The sequence below is a fragment of the Serinus canaria genome, chromosome 3 (genome assembly GCF_022539315.1).
Source record: "Serinus canaria isolate serCan28SL12 chromosome 3, serCan2020, whole genome shotgun sequence".
Taxonomy (NCBI): domain Eukaryota; kingdom Metazoa; phylum Chordata; class Aves; order Passeriformes; family Fringillidae; genus Serinus; species Serinus canaria.
Window position 1 is genome coordinate 60,437,348 of NC_066316.1, and position 19,000 is coordinate 60,456,347.

The 19,000-nt window shown below is 38.8% G+C and overlaps 1 protein-coding gene across 1 annotated transcript in view; it reads left to right on the top strand.

Annotated features, from left to right (window-relative positions):
* Positions 1-19,000, top strand: part of PTPRK (protein tyrosine phosphatase receptor type K) — a 352,054-nt gene that overhangs the window by 302,263 nt on the left and 30,791 nt on the right. Inside the window, exons 12-13 of the mRNA XM_050972314.1 lie at positions 3,488-3,761; positions 6,616-6,652. Coding sequence (XP_050828271.1) covers positions 3,488-3,761; positions 6,616-6,652 — 311 coding nt within the window. The remainder of the gene's footprint in view (positions 1-3,487; positions 3,762-6,615; positions 6,653-19,000) is intronic.

Below are 19,000 nucleotides of genomic sequence, written 5' to 3' on the forward strand. Positions count from 1 at the left end.
CTGAAACTTGGGCTCGTCAGTCAGTCTGGTGCTTGTCAAAGGAGAAGAAGTTGTATCTCCTCTAGACACACAGAAAGAAATGTCTAGCAGGTATTTAAAGTCTAGGCAGAATAGGGCTGAAGTAGGAACAACATTCACCACTGCCATATCTCTTTGGACCCTAAATCTTTAGGCAGGAATAAAAGGAAGATATTGTCAGAGACCTCTTTCACCTGTTTGCAGTTGTCTTGGTCAATAGCAAGGTACTGTATGGGTTTTCTTAAATAAACTAAAAAAGGTTTTGTCATGAAAAATATTTTCTTCATGGAAACTTTCCATGAGAAGCTCTTCATCTGCTGTATCTTCAAAATTTCTCTGCTTATCTGGCTATCTCAGGCAACTCTTTGGCCTTTAGGATCCTGATGACTTATGTAGCAGGTTCTGAAATTTTTATTACTCTTCAGAATAGCTCAGAATTTATTTTAGTAATCAAGAAAAGGAATACTGTCATCTAGGCTTTCCACTCCTCTCTCTTTATTTCCCTATTTTAATCCTTCTTTGCTGTATGGAAAGATGAGGGGAAAATTCTATTGTAGGAATTCCCTCAGCTCCTGTCATAAAAAAGCTCTCTCAATAACTGAATTCTCACCAGCACAAAAGAGAAAAAAACTATAGAAAACCTAAGATAATTGAAGCTAGGATTACTTATATGTAAAGACACAGGGATAAGCAGGGGACATAGTTAAATTTTCACTAATACCTGATATCAAAACACATTTGCAGCCAGTGGACACCCCACTTTTCAAGCTGCAAATTTAGCTTTGACTTGTTTTGTTGCATGTTACAGCAGGGTGTCCTTTCCGAACATTGTTGTGTGCACACAGAGTAACAGTGCTGCTCTGGAGCCTCTGCAGTGTTTTGTAAATGGCTTTAAACAGATGCTATCACAAAGGGCCCAGAGGTAAATGACTGTATTCCTCCATGTCTTGTTAGCCTAAAATGCTGCATGGAAAATACTGCCAGATCACCTATCTAAAGAGGATTGGAAAATCTATTATTTAAATGTATTTCTTGAAACTACATTAAAAAATAAAAATAAAAATAAAGCTTTGTTGGAGACTTAAAACAATTTCAGTCATTTGCTATTTTTTCTATTCTGTAAGTGTAGATGACTACAATATGTATATCTAGGTCTTATTTTCCATGTATTGTAGTTTTTCATACGTGGGGTCCAAAAAGCATTTTTGGAATAAATTTTATATAAATTGATTTATTGAAAGTTTTTCAGAACCATCACATTTTATTGTGGTCCCATGCTTAAAATTTTGCCATACCTTTTGTATCCCATTCCAAAATCAGTGTTCTTTTAAAGAAGTCTATAAAAAGAGACTTTTAACCAGTTTGATTCTCATGCCCTTCATCTTTGATTTTTTATTTTGGTCTCCAAAGAGGCTTAACCCTTAAAAAGGAGATATGCCTTAAAATGAAGATGCCCCATTTATCCCCTATTCTATAAAATGGAGGGGAAAAGAGGGTTTGATTTTCTAGCTGTGGTACTTCGCATTTTTGTAGCTGTGTGACAAACCAGGCTGTTCTTCCAGGGGACTGTTGCCTCTGTCACGTGCAGGCATTGCACTGTCCTTCCTCTGTCCCTGCTGGCTTTCTCCTTTGAAGCTCCCAGGGTGTCACAGACAAGTTTCCTGCTCTTCTGTCACTTCTGAGAGCAGAATTTGTGTCTGTCCCAGACCACTGGCAGCTGATGAGAGAAGGCTGCAGAATTCAGGCAGCAGAGACGTGGTGTTTGTGTCCCAGGGCTCTCCAGCTGGTTGTCTGCCCAATTCTGAAACAGTGTTTTAACCCTGCTTGGGTCCAGGGCCAGGCCAGGGAGGGAATGAATGCCAGTAGTCATTTCTTACCTTGGAACATTATAAATAAAATTTTTTAAAATATTTTTCATCCTGTCAGGTTTTTAAAATATCGATGCTTTTGGGGTTTTTTGCTAGTACATTTATTTTGAGGCATAAAGAAATATGCTGGATATACAGGGGTTTTGTGTAAGTGATTTGTTGGTACAGTCCCCATTAACTGGAGATGGTTAATACATAGAGGCTACCACAGAAGGTGATGTATAACTGAGCTCAGTTCATGGTCAGTTTATAAGAAATAAATATCCCCAGGTCTAACTATTTTTTTTTTCCTTTTTACATTCTTCTTTCTACCTGGACTTTCAAAACTGAGATGACTTTCTATATTCTTCTTGGGCACATTGAAATGCAGGAAAGAGGCATTTCTGCTTAAGTTTTACATGCTAGGAAAAGGGGATGCTAACATCTTCTTTCAGCTTAGGAAAGATGTGAAACTAATTTCCCATTTTATTTCTTCTCCTCTTTCTTCCATTCTCCAGTATCATACTTTATCTCTGCCACTGCAGTTATTGGGTTTTCTGGGCAGCAGTAGCAGAGAAAATTGACAAAATAATTTAATGCTGCCACACAAATTCTGAAAGGAGGAGGACTGTCTTTGCCTTTCAGAGTCCTTGCAGCGATACAGTGACACTTTGAGAACTTGGTTCAGTTTTACCTTTTCAGTTTAGAAAGCTTTATAACAAACCCAAGACAGACAAGTCTGCCAGTTTAATTCAAAAGTTTCTGGTTTCTTGTCTACATGCCTTAAAATCCCAAACCTCTTTTTTTTCTTATAAAATGAAGGATTGCCTTCTGCTCCCACTATGTAAATTCTGTACTTCTGAAAAGCAGAGGGAGCTGATAATGAGTTGGTAACATCCTGTAGTTAGGTAGTTCCTCTAAAGAAGAAAGATAATTACCTGTTCTATTTTGAGGAGGTGATTTTTGAAAAGTGACCAAGCCATGATCCGTTTCAACAGAGGTATTGGGAGGTTGAGGTGGTGTTTTGATGGGCTGAATACTCTCTGCTTCAGCAATTCTAAATGTTTTATCATTGACAACTGTAAAGGAATGAGGCAGTCTTGTTCAGTGGAATGGACAGATTTCTGTCCATCTGTGCTTGTATTACAGCATGTCACTTGTACTTTAGATCTGCATAGCTCTGAGCCAAGATAGAAGCCACAGCAAGGTCAAGAGGTGGAGAAGCCTGTCAGCACATTCTGTCTCTAATGATATGACAACTGCAAATTGGTGCTTCAAGCACAGCCTGGAGGCAGCCATTATGTTGGGTCTTGAAGCTCAGCTTTCTCTAATACTGTTTCAAAGGAAAATGCTAACTTCAAATTGCTTCTGATCAGCCAAGAGTTTAATCTGTTGTAGTTTAACACATTTTTTTTCCTGTGTTTCTTAAAAAAAACAAAGGTTTAAAGGAAAGTAATAAAAAGAGGTCATGTATGGATTTGTATTGGATTTTTTTTCATGAAAAAAAAAATGGATGCTGCTTCATTCCAACAGCTGAAATAAATAGCTTTGCTGTATTTCCAGCCTTTGTTTCTTCCCTGCATCCATCTCCTGTCTTGTCCTTTTTTCCTCTGTCTCACCAGTGCCTACCAGATTGTTGTGGAAGAGCTGCACCCCCACCGAACAAAGCGAGAAACTGGTGCCATGGAGTGCTACCAAGTCCCTGTCACCTATCAGACTGCCCTTAGTGGAGGCTCACCGTATTACTTTGCTGCTCAGCTGCCCCCAGGAAACCTGCCAGAGCCAGCCCCCTTTACTGTGGGTGACAACAGGACGTACCAAGGTTTCTGGAACCCCCCGCTGGCTCCTCGGAAAGGCTACAACATCTACTTCCAGGCCATGAGCAGCGTGGAGAAGGCAAGTGCTGGCAACACCTTGCTCCTGCAAGGAGCCAAAGACGTGCCTGTGGGGGCAGCTAGGACTGCTGGAGTCAGATGTGGGAGGTGTTGGCGGTGGCATGGCTGGAATTCCCTTGCTGCTGTGAGAGCATGGCAGTGTGCCACTCACATTCCACATCAGCCTCGTGCCATAGAAATTGCTACTAGATGAGAGTTTAATGCATCTCACAGTAATTGTCTGAGGGAAGTAATTTCAGGACTGTGACTGTCTCCTCGGTAAATAACATCCTAAGTGCTTTCCCCAATTCTCAGTACCTGCACTCTTCAGAAGATTAAATTACTGCAGGATAAAGAGAATGTGGGCTGCTCAGTGGGCTAGTAAAACATTACAAACTTTTTAAGACTCTCACACTGGACACCAAATAAAAAGTAAACATTTTCTTGAGCAAAAGTAACTGCTGGCCCACCATGAGTTTGAGAGTCTTTCTGAGAAAGTGTACATCAGGCTGGCAGCACTGCTGTGCAGTAGAATTATGGCATCATTCACCTTCACTACCTCCGGGGTGCTTCTTTTTAACTCTGCTGCTGAGTGCTGCTACTGGCTCTGTGTGCATATGGAAGTAGGAGAAGTGTCAGGGAGAGAGGTTCCGAGGTTCCAGGTGCAAAGAGCAACTGGGGCTCTGCAAGCCCCAGGCTGTTCCTTTTGAATGGTTTTTCCTCTTGTAAATGAAAAATGAGGGAGAGGAACAGGATTGGTGAGAAGGTAAAATATGGTAGGGAGAGAAGCTTTAGGTCTTTAAAATTTAATATTTGGATATATAGTTTAGATAACTGTAGTGTCCAAGCAATTCAGACAGGAACTAAAAAGGCTAGACTGATAATCACTGATTTCCAGCAGAATCATTGGAAAAGAGCAGAAGCAGTGTTTACTCTTCCTTATGGTTGGATCACTCTGGTGACTAAACAAATCCTTGCTAACAGGCAGCCTTGGCTTAGAGTCTTTTGAAGGAAATCTTGGCCTTTACCTATGATTATGAAAATTGGATGTACAATAAGTCAGAATGGGTACAAAGGTGTTTGAAAACTGAACTTTTATTTTCTCATTCAACAGACCATTCTCTCTTTTCAGTTCTTATTTAAAGACCTATATGAAGTAAACAAAGCAAAATAGAAGGTGACTGCTAGACACCCATCCATATTTTCCTCACCTGCTAAAAATAATTCCCTTAGTTTTTATGGATTTCCAGTAGACTGCATTGAAAGAAAATTGTTTCATTCCCTGAGGTGAAAAAAAAAGGAGGGAAAAGTAAAAATGAAAGTACAAATTATATTTAGATATTTATTTTGGTTTTTACATTTTGACAGATAAGTAGAAAATGAGAGAACACAGCATTTTTTGTTTAAACTTGATTTCACTTTGTAGGAGGTTTTAATCCTAAAACAGATTTCTCTGTTATGTTTGAAACTTTGGATCAAATTTCTGTTCCTACAGGGATTTAGGGGGAGGTTTCCTCCTTCCATATGCACTACATTCTGCCAGGACAGAGATCTAATGGTTGTAAGACAACATCTGAACTGCAGGACATTTAAACAGATGCTTTGCTGTAAACCAGTGGGATCACCAAAATAGGCAGAGGGAAGTAAAGCAGGCTCTGAATACATGGTAGGGTTGAGAGGAGGTTACTCTGATCCTTGCAGACATATTGAACAGAAACAGACAAGTAAATCCAGTAACTAGGGAGAATGGGTAAGATTATGTTAGTAAACTTTGTGGGCCTTTCATTTTGAATGAAAGATTGTCCTTGCTGAACACCTACAATGCCTCAACTTAGAGTTTTGCTAGCTCTTTACAAGCTGTGTTTACAAACTGGCATCTATATATTTTACCTGTTGCTTTTGAACCTTCAAAAGGAGACAGATGCCAGGGGATGGAATGCTGAAGGATGGAGGATTAAAGTAAGCATATTTTATAGAGTGAAACTGTCATTATTATATTTTCAAATTACATGCTAATATTGTTTGGAGTGATCTAATACCTTATGCTCACACAACCTTATGCTATTTCAGTATGTTTTCCTTTAAAATGACTGCACATTGTGCAGTAAGGTCAGAAACCCCATTTATGATGACCCTTGTCTGTTCAAGTTGTCCAAGTTATGCACAACCAAGTAATTTCTCTGTTCATTTGTTTTAATTGCTGACCAAACTTCAACAATTTGAAATTTGAGGGGAGAGAGTAGTAAATTACACAGAAATTGTCTTTGCATGGGCAGCATCTTCTGCAGCATATTGCTGTCAAATCAGTGTCTCCTGGGCAGAGAGTATAGGGTGTAGATTAACTGTGTCATGTGTGGAGGGATATCTGAGCTGCACCTGTGCTTATTCCACACTCAGAAGCATGAGGGAGCGTGTTGCTCATGTGCTTCAGGTGACTCTTTAAGATTGTCAGGATGTTGCAAGACATAATTTTGGAGACCGTGCTGAACAAATGTATCCTCTTCGCTGCACAGTGCTGTTTCAGGTCAACACAAGCTCAGAATTTTTGTGCTGTAACATAAATAGGAGCACCACTCCTCCCTTTTCCTCCTGCTGCATCCTCTCTTTGTATTCTTATGGCATGATTTCCATTTGATTTGAATAACCTGAAATTTTGCTATATTTGGGCTGTCCCACACCTTTTCTCCCCATGATTATCTCGGACAGTACAGTCCAATCAAGACAAAATTCCCCAGCCTCCACTCCTGCTAAGCCCAGAGCCCTGAGCCAATTCGTTGGGTTGTACCAGCTGATCAGTAGATCTAAGATGAATTTATGGAGTGGGGAGGGCAAGAAAAAGCCCTTGATCTGACTGTTTACTTTTCTTTCCTTAACAGGAAACCAAAACTCAGTGTGTTCGAATAGCTACAAAAGGTAAGAGGCTCATTCCCACACACAAAGTAGCTTTTTAAATGAATTGTGGTGCTGCTATTAAAGGTTCAAAGCAAAGCCAGTACTATCCCTCTATTTTGAACCACTCAATTGTGTTAAAATGTAATGGTCTGCTGCTTTTTATTCTTTGGTATTGAGCCAAGAGAGTACAGTTCTAGCAATAGGCAGAATTTTGACAAAATAAGGACACTTCTTTATTCCCCCTTTCTGTCTGTGGCTTTCAAGATCTGCTTTTAGAGTGCTGAAGCATTGCAGGCAGCAGATAGATGGGCAGGAGAGAAGAAAGTGCACATGGGTAAACTGTCTGTTAGACTAACAATTATTTTCAAGCAGGGGTGGAAATAATTTAAATGAAAGACATGACAGTTAATTTTCCTAAGTAAGAGCTCCAAGTGTTAGCGAGATGTAGGGGAGGGTTGATTTGAGAAAAGCTTCTCTCTGACAGCAAGTGAGTTCCAGGACCCAGGCTGACTGCGTAGCTGTGAGAATAAATCACGTTGACCCATATACAGCAGGTTAATCACATACTGCTCACTCAAAAACGTTGCTTCATCTTCAAATGAGGACTTGGTTGTTCTGTTTATTGTTATCTCTTGCTTTGGCTGCATTTATAGCCATTCGTTTTGGTGGCTTGACAGTGCCGACATGAGAGTTGTTTGATAGACTCTGGCAGCTAAACAAGCTAGGAGCTTACAAATGCCCAAAGAGTCTTCTGCAGAGGACCAGAACTTATGTTGTCTCTTTCTAATTGCAGATTGATATTCAGCATAAAAACAACTTTAGATACAAGGAATTGGGTAATAAAGTACTGCAGAGGCACATCAGCCCCATTTTATCAATAACTTCCCTCAATTTAAATCTTGCTCAAATGAAAAGGTGATGTCTCTAATGAGATGGTAGCAATCAAGTGTTTTCTTGAGAAACCAAAAAAAAAAAAATGTACTTCTTAAGATGTGTTAGCATTTTCATCAAGTGAGGTAAGCTAATGTAAACAGGAAATTAAAATCATGAGCTAAGTCTTCTGTAAAAAGTATATTAGCATTATGTTTCTTATGTTTACCTGGTAATATTAAATGTTTGAATTAAAATATATTTGCATAAACAAATATTTATGTACCTCAAGCATCTATTGCTAGTATTTGAGTCTAGGGAGAGTTTTGAAAGGCTCAAAAAAAACTTAAAATATTGCAGGACTGTGGAGGAGGAAAACAATGGTCTCTCTCATCATAAATTTTCTGGATGGTATTAATAAAACAGGAGGGGAATTCACCTGTCATATGAGGAAATTATTTTTTGCTTAACCACACGCATTCCCCCAATCTCAAAGCAATGTTCGTGGTAGCAAGAGACCCCTTGGTGGTTGCATGTACACCTTCCTCTGCTGCCACAGTCACATTCCCCCTGATGGCTGTAGTCTGAAAAAAAGGCAAAATAAGTATGAGGTTTCTTACCTTTGTGCCTTATGTATTGCCCTTGACACTCTGATTGAAGACAGGTTTTCCTGAAGTAACTGAGTTGCCTGATATATCAGTGCTAAATTCCTTGAAAATGGACCTAAAAACCAAAGTGTTTTCTCTGACTTATTTTAATTGCTGGCTGTGAATTGCAGGGGGAGGCAACATTAGGAACAAATGCTTTCTCTTCCTCTGCAGGAATGCATTTAATAAGGAATCATCATTTCAGAGTCATATTGTGTACATTGTGTACACATTATGTACATTGACATTTCTCAAATGAGTTATACTGATATTCTAAAGTATATTTTCAAAGTTTATACTGATTTTTTTTCCCATATTTTCATCATAGTAGCAATACCATGATATGTTTTATATGAAGAAAAGTATACTTAATGTACTGGTTTATGTATATGCTCATCCAGTTACCCTGATTTGTTTGTTGATTTGTTTGTTTGGTTTTCTGTAGTGTGTAAGATCAAGTTGAATTGTTGGTGTAGGAAATGTCTGGTTACATTTGTGATATTTTCAAAGGAAAAAGGGACTGCCTCACCTTACCTAATGCACTCCTTTTTAAAATCTGGGAAGTTGTCTAAACTATGTATTCCATTATAACTGAAGTGTGTAGTTCTGTGTTGTGTCCTGTGACTTGAAGCAACCTACAGGTGGCCAAATTGAATTTTGCCTTGAACGTGTTGAAAAGACATTAATTTTTTTTAAAAGCTGTGGTGGAAGGGAATAGGGAAGAACAACAGAAAAGATGGACATTAAGACAAAATCTCCTTGGTAGTGATGTTCAGTACAACCAGCAAAGTTACTTTCTTATTTCTATCTTGTTTAAGGATCTGGTTTAACTACTGTGAATATTCACGCCAATAAGATGAAAAGATGGAAAAAATATGATAGCAATGTGCTGGAGGAATTAATCCCTAACTTTTTTACTTTTTTGGACAATTCCCTAGCAGCATGCTTTACATGTATTTTAGGGCATTATGGGTTTCACCCATATGATTTCCAAGGTTACCTTCTACCTTTAGGAATTAATGTAATACTTTTTTTACTGGTATTAAACTAATGAAAGCCAACAAATTTATATTGAAGCACTGGTACTTTTTTGGTCTGTATGTTCCAGGTGCAGTGCTGTCATGTGCATCAGATAGCAAATGCCCATAAGTGTCAGGTCGTCTGAAAGACGCCAAATCATGACTAAAGAATGTTGCTGCTCCTTCTTGGTGTGCCTTGAAAAAATGCTTTTGAGTAAACAGAGAGACACACTAGTGTCTGGTGTATTGAAATACACTGAGTTAATTTTTTATGGTAGAAAATACTGGAGCAGCACCTGTTTAAAAAGTAGCTTCCTGTGTACTTGCAGCTGAAGGATGAATGCCAGTGATTCTTTGATGGCCCTTAATTAGACTAACAGTAGGATTGCCCCTTTTTCTAGGCACCTACTTCCATGGCACTTGTGGGAGCCTAATGACTAACTTTTGCTCTTCTGCACAGTGGAGTCAATTGGCCAGGCCAAGTTATTAGATGTGATGAAGGGAGTAGGAAAAGTTACAGACATATACACAGTCTGTTCATATAAGCTTTGATTCTTGAGGAAATCAAGTAGAAACAGTGTTTTTTTAGTTCCTTGTACCACAGGTGCTGAGTTCAACATACCTAAAGCACCATTTCCAGCTACAGATATAGCCCAGAAAATATATTAACTATGAACAAATTTAATTCCTTGGACACTTTTAACCTACACTGCCTTCCTCTGTTAAGTTGAATCCCCTTCTCATCCAGAAACTCTTAGTAATCAATGATCAGTGTATTTTTTTCCCCTAATAACATTGAATTGTTCTATACCTTGTTAATTTTTGAATCTAGATAGTAGGATTACCCAGTCACCAATAATCTGGTTTCCCACACATAGTAAGTGAAGAAGAATAAACAAAAAATATTTTTTCTGAAGAGCAGAGAAGAGTGCAGAGGCTGAGATAATAGGTCAGATATTCAATAGAAATGGAAAGAAGGAGTTAGGAAATATCTGTTATTTGATTAAAAAACAATCTATTATATATATGCCCTAAAGAAAGCCTTAAACGTGCTAGTACTAGCTTAGTAAGGCAGATTTCAACTGTGGAATCATAGAAATGTTAAGGTTGAAAAAGACCCCCTAAGATCACCAAGTCCAACCATCAACTTAGCCACCATGCTCACCACCAAACTACATCTACAGCTGCCATACACACATGTTGTTTGAATGCTTCAAGGGATGGTGACTCCACCACTTCCCTGGGCAGCCTGTTCTAATGCTTTACAACCCTTTCCATGAAGAAATTTTTCCTAATATCTAATTTAGACCTCCTGGCAAAACTTGAGACCATTGAGTAGTTCATATCATGCACATATCAGAATGAATACATGATAACCAAACCTGCCTAACCAAAGTATTGATAAACCAAAATAAATAGAAGGTGTGTGCTCTTCAGAGTAGATGATGTTGATGACTGATCTGTCATATCCTGGAGCTGAGTTTGACTGCGTGAAACTTTGAATGGATTTCCACTCCACATGACATCAGCATTTCATTTTACGGTCTAAAATGTTTCCGACTGCTAAGGGAGTGAAACTGGACTAACATGGTCAGAGAAGAGTGATGCTTCAAATTATTTAGCATGTAAATATACATTTAAGAGGACAGAAGGGACAGCAGAGCTGTTATTAAGCAGAGTATATGAAGCTGACATTTTTGACAGTTTTCAAGCTGCCAAGTTTGAGGCTAACACTGATTCATGTGTATTCTTTTGTTTTGCTTAGTGGGCTAGAGAAAAATATTGAAAATTTAATTAGAAGAAATCTACTATGGCAGTAAATAAAGAAGTGGTGGACCTGGCAGCTCTATCACAAAGTAGTTAGAGGGAATAAATGAAGTCCAGTGTTTCTCAGTCTGCATTTAAAACAAGAACTTCATCACTTCCAACATTATTTTCCCTTGTGGTTTTCATTTGTGTTATTAGTTCAGACAGTATAGAACCTCTCTATCTCTATGCATGTTTGGTCCATACAGATGGATGAAAATGCCATTTGAGATGATGTGCATCTGGAAGTAATTGTGAAATGGCAGAAAATTACTTTTTAATCTGATTTGAGGAATAAAGAGGTCTGGGTGGTAACATTTCAACTCCAAGTGTGCATTTAGTCCACCATCATTACTGCTCTGAATTCATTCCCACAGCAGTTGGGGATTGATCCAAAGGCCTTTGATGTCAATGGGAGTCCTTCCACTGACATTAATGTGCTTTGGATTAGGTCTTTAGAAGTCATAAATCTGTCTAGACCATAATTATTTCCTTGAAATTGCTCCTGATGATGTTTCTGCTCTTAGGGAAATTTGTGAAAGTTAAATCACCTCCTGTTGCAGGATGCTCAAAAATGCCTGTTACCAATTAATGTACAAATGAAGGGAATATGTCAGATGCTAAATGCATCTGAAAGGAATTTTCTCTCACTGTTGCTTTTATGTTTGGATCAATGCTGCTACAATGACTTTGAGCTAACCCATCACAATAGGAACTGGAGACCCAAGTGGCAATATAAACATGGAGAAGAAGACAGGTGTTTTATAAGTCACAGCATTTTTTTCCACTCATTCACAGGAAAAGCATTTAATATGTTTAAATTTCAGTGGTCTTTTGCATAATGTCTTTTATCACTCAAAGAGGCGAATTTAGTTGACTTGCTGAGCTTTCCAGAGGTGGAAACAGAACATTAGCATGGCATATTTTTCTCTTTTGTATATGAAATTGCAGTAGCTCACCAAGCAACCACATCTGCTAGTTCTGATAAGTAATACCTTTGGTTGTAAATAAAAAATGGTGTGATCCTTTGATGGAATATTTGATGATAGTTATTTAAAAAAACAGTTAAGTGAGGGACACCTCCAGACAGGAAATCTATAATGTGAGTATTTTCATGTATGCACAAAGCTCAAAATCTTAGTGACCTTAAAGATTTCCTAAAGAATGAGAATTTTAGAAGTAAGAATTCAGGTAGAGTATTCTAGTTTATATTTAAATATTAGAGGGAGAATATTGATACATTACAAGGATCAGCATCTTAGCATATACACTCTTTTATTTTTTTATGCCTGGTTTATTAGGTCTCTTCACCTATTATGAATATTATTTCATTATTCAGGATATGGGCATTGAGTGGTTTTCATCCATTGCAGAGAATATGGAGACATAAAGCTAGAAATTGAGAGTTTTTACAAAGCTCAATACATTTTTAACTGCAATTAAAAATCCTTCATACAGCCTATAATAGACATGCATTTAAAAGTACCCTTTGCTAGTACTGCTGGGTGCAGGGGTATATTTCAGCTCCTCTTTTCATGCTGCTCTTTCACCATCTCTCATTTTTCTTTTCTAATGTGTTTATCTTCTTTGGGTCATTGTAAAATTACAAGTGTTTAGAGAAGGTAAACTCTATCATCTCCTCGTAGGACTGGCCACATTAACCCCTTTTTACACAGGCAGTCTGTGTACACTTTCATTTCCTGTGTGATTAACTCTACCAGTGGCTGAAATGGCCTCTTGCAATGCCTCAAGTTGAAGAGTGTATGAGGCAGATCAGGCAGAGATTGCTGCCTCTGTCAGCCTGTCACAGGCATCTCATGTGCATGTTCAGCCTCAGAGCGACAAGAATTTGGCTCATGTGCTGTAATGAAGAGCAGCCCTTTGAAGGGACAGCACTGTTTTCAAGAAAGAAGGAGAAAGGGATCTCTAGGAATTGTAAATTGTGTTTATATGTACACAGTACTCTTCAGCCAGAATGACACTTTCTTTTCCTTGGCAAGCATGTGAGCACAGACAGTATGCAACACCTTACCACAGAGGAAGTAATCTTTGCAATTATTCATTCTTGCATTAACAGCTGCCTAACACTGAGGTATTCTGAATAGAAGACAAAATATATTTGAGCAGTAAGGATGCTCACTGTGCACCTGGACAGGAAGGACACAAAACCTTTACATCAGAAAAGAACAGTGCACAAAGAATGCAGAAGAATTTCAGCAACATCTAAATAGAAATGTGCTTATTTACTTTCAAGAATACAGCTAAAGACCCTGAAATCAGCATCACCATGTTTCTCTGTATCTAACTGAACACTTTTAACTAAGTGGAAAGAAGTCCTACCTTTTGCTGTCATGAGCTTTACTAAGGTTTATTAAACTATGTGCATGTCATCTCTGACAGCACTCTAAGTGAAGTTCTACAGAAAGTCATCTAGAAACAAGGAGCAGCGTTGCCAAGTGTAGTAGCACTTCCTAAACACTCCAATGTGTTGCAGAGCAAGTCAGTATGGTTGATTGGCACTGCTGCCAAATTATTCAAATACAGAGACTGTTGCTTTGTCAGCTGCAAAAGGAGATGGTGGCTCTGAAGTTCAGGAGCTCACGCTGCTTTCTACTCTAGTGGGAAGTTGTGCACTAACCAGGCTATTTTTGGAAAGATGCCAGCTGGAAGGGCTTGCAGATGGACCTTGTAGGCGGGATGATCTTTCTAGAAATAATGTGGTTATCACACATCTGTCTGTCTCAGCAGAAGGTAGTTATAGGCAGTGTTAAAACAATTTTTCTGGCCAGGTGAATTCAAAGCATAGGGTACAGAATTACAGTCCTGTGCGTGGTTTTCAATGCTGTCAGCTTGAGAAGTGTCTGGAGGCTTTTGTGCCAATTCAGCAGCTTGGAAAGGTCTGGGAATATACTCCATGCTGCACAGTGATGAAGGTTCTTGATCAGGATGTACTTCCAGAACTCTTTACTGTCAAAGAGGTCACAAAATACATTGCATTCTTTGACACTTCTGTTTAACGTCTGCTTTGTTCAGTTAACAGGAAAGATAATCACATTCAGTACCATATAGATGCCAGAATATTTAACCTGAACATTAAATCAGAGCTCCCATATCTCCTAACTTGTGTTACTTGCTCTTTGCTGATGACTGAGAATTGGTTACTCAAACATATGTAAGCAGACTACATATTATTGACTGTTTCAGTCCCTCTGCCAAGAAGTTGGCCAGGCCATTAGTACAGGGGAAAAAGAGGTCCTGCTCTAACCTTGCTGTGGTGGAAAATATCCTGAGGCAATAGGCTGTGCTGATGCTACACTACTGAAATTTGTGAGAACAGCAATGCTACTTCACCAGCATACTTTTTTCAAAACACCAAAGTTAATAGCAAAGGCATGCAGGGAAGAGCAAAAGCCAATAAAGTATTTAGGATGTTAAAGCAGCATGTGTGAAATAAAGAGGCATCTGGAGTTCAAATAAAAGTAAATATCTATTGTACATTTGTTGCTGTCACTCTGTGCATGGCTACAAATCTTGGACATTTTGTCATCTCCACATCTAGTATCCAAACCATTTCTGATGCACTGCTCTCATGCCCTCCCTGCCATAAAACTGCAGGATATTATCCAGAATGATGCATTCCTAAATTGCTCTCACATTGTCAGCACTGAAGCAAGATTATAGGGCATCCAGTTATGCCAGACCTGCTTCTTATGTTGGAAAACAGATTGCCCAAAACTGGTTTCTAAGGGCAGTTGAAATGCTGAGTAAAGCTGAGAGGCAGCATAATGAGGTGGCTAATGGGTAAGTTTAAGGCAAATCCCCACTTATGTGTCATCATTTTCACAGTGTGGGAAATTAAATCTGAAGACTTTCTGCTCTGGAGAAGAATGGGTACTTATGCCATCATAACATTCAAATAAAATTAGAATGGCTGTGTATGGTAAAAGTGAATATGGTAGCAAAAATTTTCATCTGCACACTTTACAGAATTGTGAAAATGTGAGTCTTCCTGGGACAATGAAACCAGGTCCTCATGTACTGATGGAAATCAGGAGTCACAATCACTCTCTCCATCCCTTGTGCCACTGTGTACTTGAATTTGCCATTTTTCCAGGCTCAAGAATGATGCATCCTAATGAATAAGAAATCTTCCAAAGGGAGCAAGAGACCTGCATGGGTGAATCAAGAACTCCTGTCATTACTCAAACATAAGCAGAAAATACTCAGGAGATGGAAAAATGGTCAGGCCACTTGGAATGAATATAGAGAGGCTGTCCGAGTAAGTTGAAATGAAACAAAGAAAGCCAAGGTCAAGGAATCAAATCTGGTCAAGGGTGTTAAAAGACAATAAGAAGGTCTAGGCCACTTATGATCGTCTTTGAATGGTCATGAAGATCAGGAGAGGTACCTGAGGACTGGAAGAAAGCAAATATCATCTCAGTCTTCAAAAAGGGCAAGGAGGAGGACCCAGGAAAGTACTGTCTAGTCAGCTTCACCTCAATCCCTGGAAAGGTGATGGAACACCTCATTCTGGAGACCACCTGCCTCCACATGAATGACAAGAAGATGAATGATCAGGATTAGTAAACATGGATTCACTAAAGGATTCATGCTTGATCAGCCTTCTACAGTGAAGCAGCTACCTTGATGGTTAAGGGGAGAGCAGCAGATTTACCTACCTCAACACTGTCTCCCAGTATACTCACTGGCAAACTCAGGAAGTGTGGACTGGATGAGTTGACAGTGATGTGGATTGAGAACTGTCTGAATGGCAGATTCCAGAGGGTTGTAATGAGTGTAACAGAGTCTGGTTGGAGACCCACAAGGCTCTACAGTGGGCTCAGATTGCACTAGATGACAGTGTCCCTTCCAACCAATACTCTTCTGATATAAAGATGTCTATCCTGATTGTGTGTCTTATTCTAGGGATCATTAGATAATGACAGAAAAATCAAATTGTTGACTATTGGCCACAACCATTGAAATAGATTTTACTGCTATATCCATGCTTTTAGCAACAGATGACCTGTTTTCTATATCAGAGAGGGAAGGGCTAGGATTCTACAATTACTGAAATTGGCATTCAAATTGACTCAACTTATGAAAGGCATTGATTTGCCACAAGTACAGGCATTTTTTTAATGTGAATCTTAATTTTTACCTACATTAACACCATCCAGATTGTGTGAATTTGCTTGTTTCATTAACCCATTACAACAGAAAACCAATCAATTCTCAAATTAACCTTTGATCTGTTTCTTATTTCACAGATTTTGCTGAATTGAGTCTGCCTTTTCTTTTTTGAAATGATGGTGCTGCATCCCCTAGAATTTTGTAACAAATTTTATAAGGACTGATAATTCAGCATGCTGTAATTATTTTCTGCAAATGTAAACAGACTTTTTTCACAGTTCATTAGTGTTTCTCATTTCTGGTAGTTCATAAAGGGCCTGTTACCTGATAGTATTCCAAAATTTCGAAGGGCCTGTTACCTGGTAGCATTCCAAAATTTTGAAATTTTGTTAGTTCCCATTCTTCTTGAAATCATTGAACCATAATATTTATGCAGGGTTTTACATCCATGTGTTCATCTTTGATAGCTCTTCCTTTTGTACAGCTGTGATAAAAAGGGTTATCATTCTTTGTCCTGGTTTGAAGGCTTTTAATGTACTGCACTGTGAAACCTGGGTACTGGGTGCTTCATCTGCTCAGTGAAACATTTAGAAGGAAGCTCTGTCCTCTATATCTCAAATGGGATCAGAGATGAAAATTGCTGTACATATTTCCTTTCCTACTCACTCATTTACGGAAAATTCTGCTACACATATCAGATTAAAATGTTGATTTTTCAGGTTACTCTGTCTTTTGAGGAATATATGTCTAAAGTCCCCATGAAAGCAGTCATACATTAACGATTGTGGTTAGATAGGATTTTTGATCAGTAACCTGAACTGTGGAGTGTACCCTGGCTGCTACCAACTGCGTACCTGTTTCAGCCTAGATCATGCTGCACACTGAGATGGGAAAGGCTCCTGACTATTTGCAGCAGTTACTACATATCTGTAAATCTACCAAGTTCTTATTTTGCTTTTGAACATAATTTAGAAAACCTCCTTCTATGCTAGGTCATTGGCAGTTTAGTAACTGAGAGACCAGTCATGTTGGTCACAACCAGTAAGGTTGTAAAAGATATCTACAATTTCAACACACTGAACTGTGTCTGCCATATCTGCAGATTTTTTGAACACTTTCAGGGATGGTGATTCCACCGTTTCTCCCTGGGCATCCTGTTCCAAAGCTTGACCACATTTTCAATGAGTAAATTTTTCCCAATGCCCAATCTAAACCTCCCCTGGCACAAGTTGAGGCCATTTTCTGTCATTTTGCCACTTGTTACCTGGGAGAGGAGACAACCCTCACCTCATTACAACCTTTTTTAGGTAGTTGGAGGAGATGGAGTCTCCCTGAGCCTTCTTTTCTGCAGCGTAAAGAATCACAGCTCACTCAGCTGCTGCTCATGGAAAACTGAATTTCATTATATGCTTGTCCAAATATGAAAGCTGATAATTTGGTTGCCCTTGTATTAAAAGCATGTTGCTTACTCAGCACAAGTTATGAGACATCATTTTACTTAGCCAAATCAAATAGCTTTACTAATATAGATTTAATTCAAGCAGAACTGTAGAGTTTTCTGACTCAGAAAGTGAGTTTTTCAATTTGTGCATGTAGAGTATTAAGCAACAGAAATTACAACTTCCTGGATGTCTCTTTAGTAGTGGTGGAATTTAGACAGTGAAATTCTATACCCACAAAACAGAACCATCTGGAAGTATTTTTCCAAATTGTTTCAGGAAGTACAAATCTTTTACACTTTTTTTTTTTTTTTTTGAGTGACCCATTCCCTTGAATGGTCCTTTGAGATATTTAGATGAATGCAAACACATACTTAGGTAGAAGAATTTGTTTTGCTGGCATAGGGGTGTGTCGTGCTTGAATAAATCAAAACATAATGTGATCGATGGTAGGCACGCGGTGCTGTTGCTTTGGACCTGAATGAAGTTATCAGGCTTTTGCATGAACTAATGCCTGAAGCTTGGAGGAGAAGAGGAACAGCTGTGCAGGTTCTGCTGCTGCCTGAGCCTACAGGGAGAGTGTAGTGCCTTGTCTGCCACCAGCCAGCCCGTAGAGCTGGTGAGTGAACGTGTTGAGTAGCATGTTGTGTGTAGCTGGGCCCACACAGTGAACCTGTCAGGGACCTGACTGCAGGATGTAGCCCGTGTCACTGCTGAGGTGGGGTCATATGCCAGAACAAGAGAGCCCTGATTGCTGCAAAATTTGTTAAAACTGAGGATGTATCCAAAATCTTATTATGAACAACACATTTGACTGGTTTCTCAAAACTCTTAAGATCAAGTGACAGCTGCTTTTTATCTAATGGCAAAGTTTCTTCAAATACAACTCCTTCCACATTTGACTTGCTTGCTTGAACTTCTTGTCAAAGCAAAACATATCAGCATTCTCCATTCAACCATGTATGGAAGGTTCTTGAGTCCTACTCAATGCTGAAATATTTAATCGAGCCAAATTTTGTCATTGCCATAGCTGGAGATAAGAAGAAATGTAGGATTAGCAACAAATTGTCTTAACATTTGTTAGGCTAAAGGGGAAATACAATCATGCAGAATAAGCTGACTGTAAGTCTTTCATCCTTTTCTCTTCCTTCTCAAGACGTAACTACCTAAGGTAGTTGGAACCAATTTATACTGTGGTATAAGTTTTTGAGACAGAAGCATAAATAAAACATCCCTAAAGTGGAAGCTAAATACAGATATAATATACATTTCTTTGGTCAGCTTTGAAACTGGCAATTGTGTTTTAAATTCATTTTTTTATGAGATGAGATACTCTCAATTATTTTTGTACTCTGCTGGTGTTTGTGTCCCATTTCTTTTGTGAACTTGTAATTTTTGACTCCTTATTAAGTGTCTAACTAGCTGTTTTACAGCAAAGAGAAAAAAATATCACCC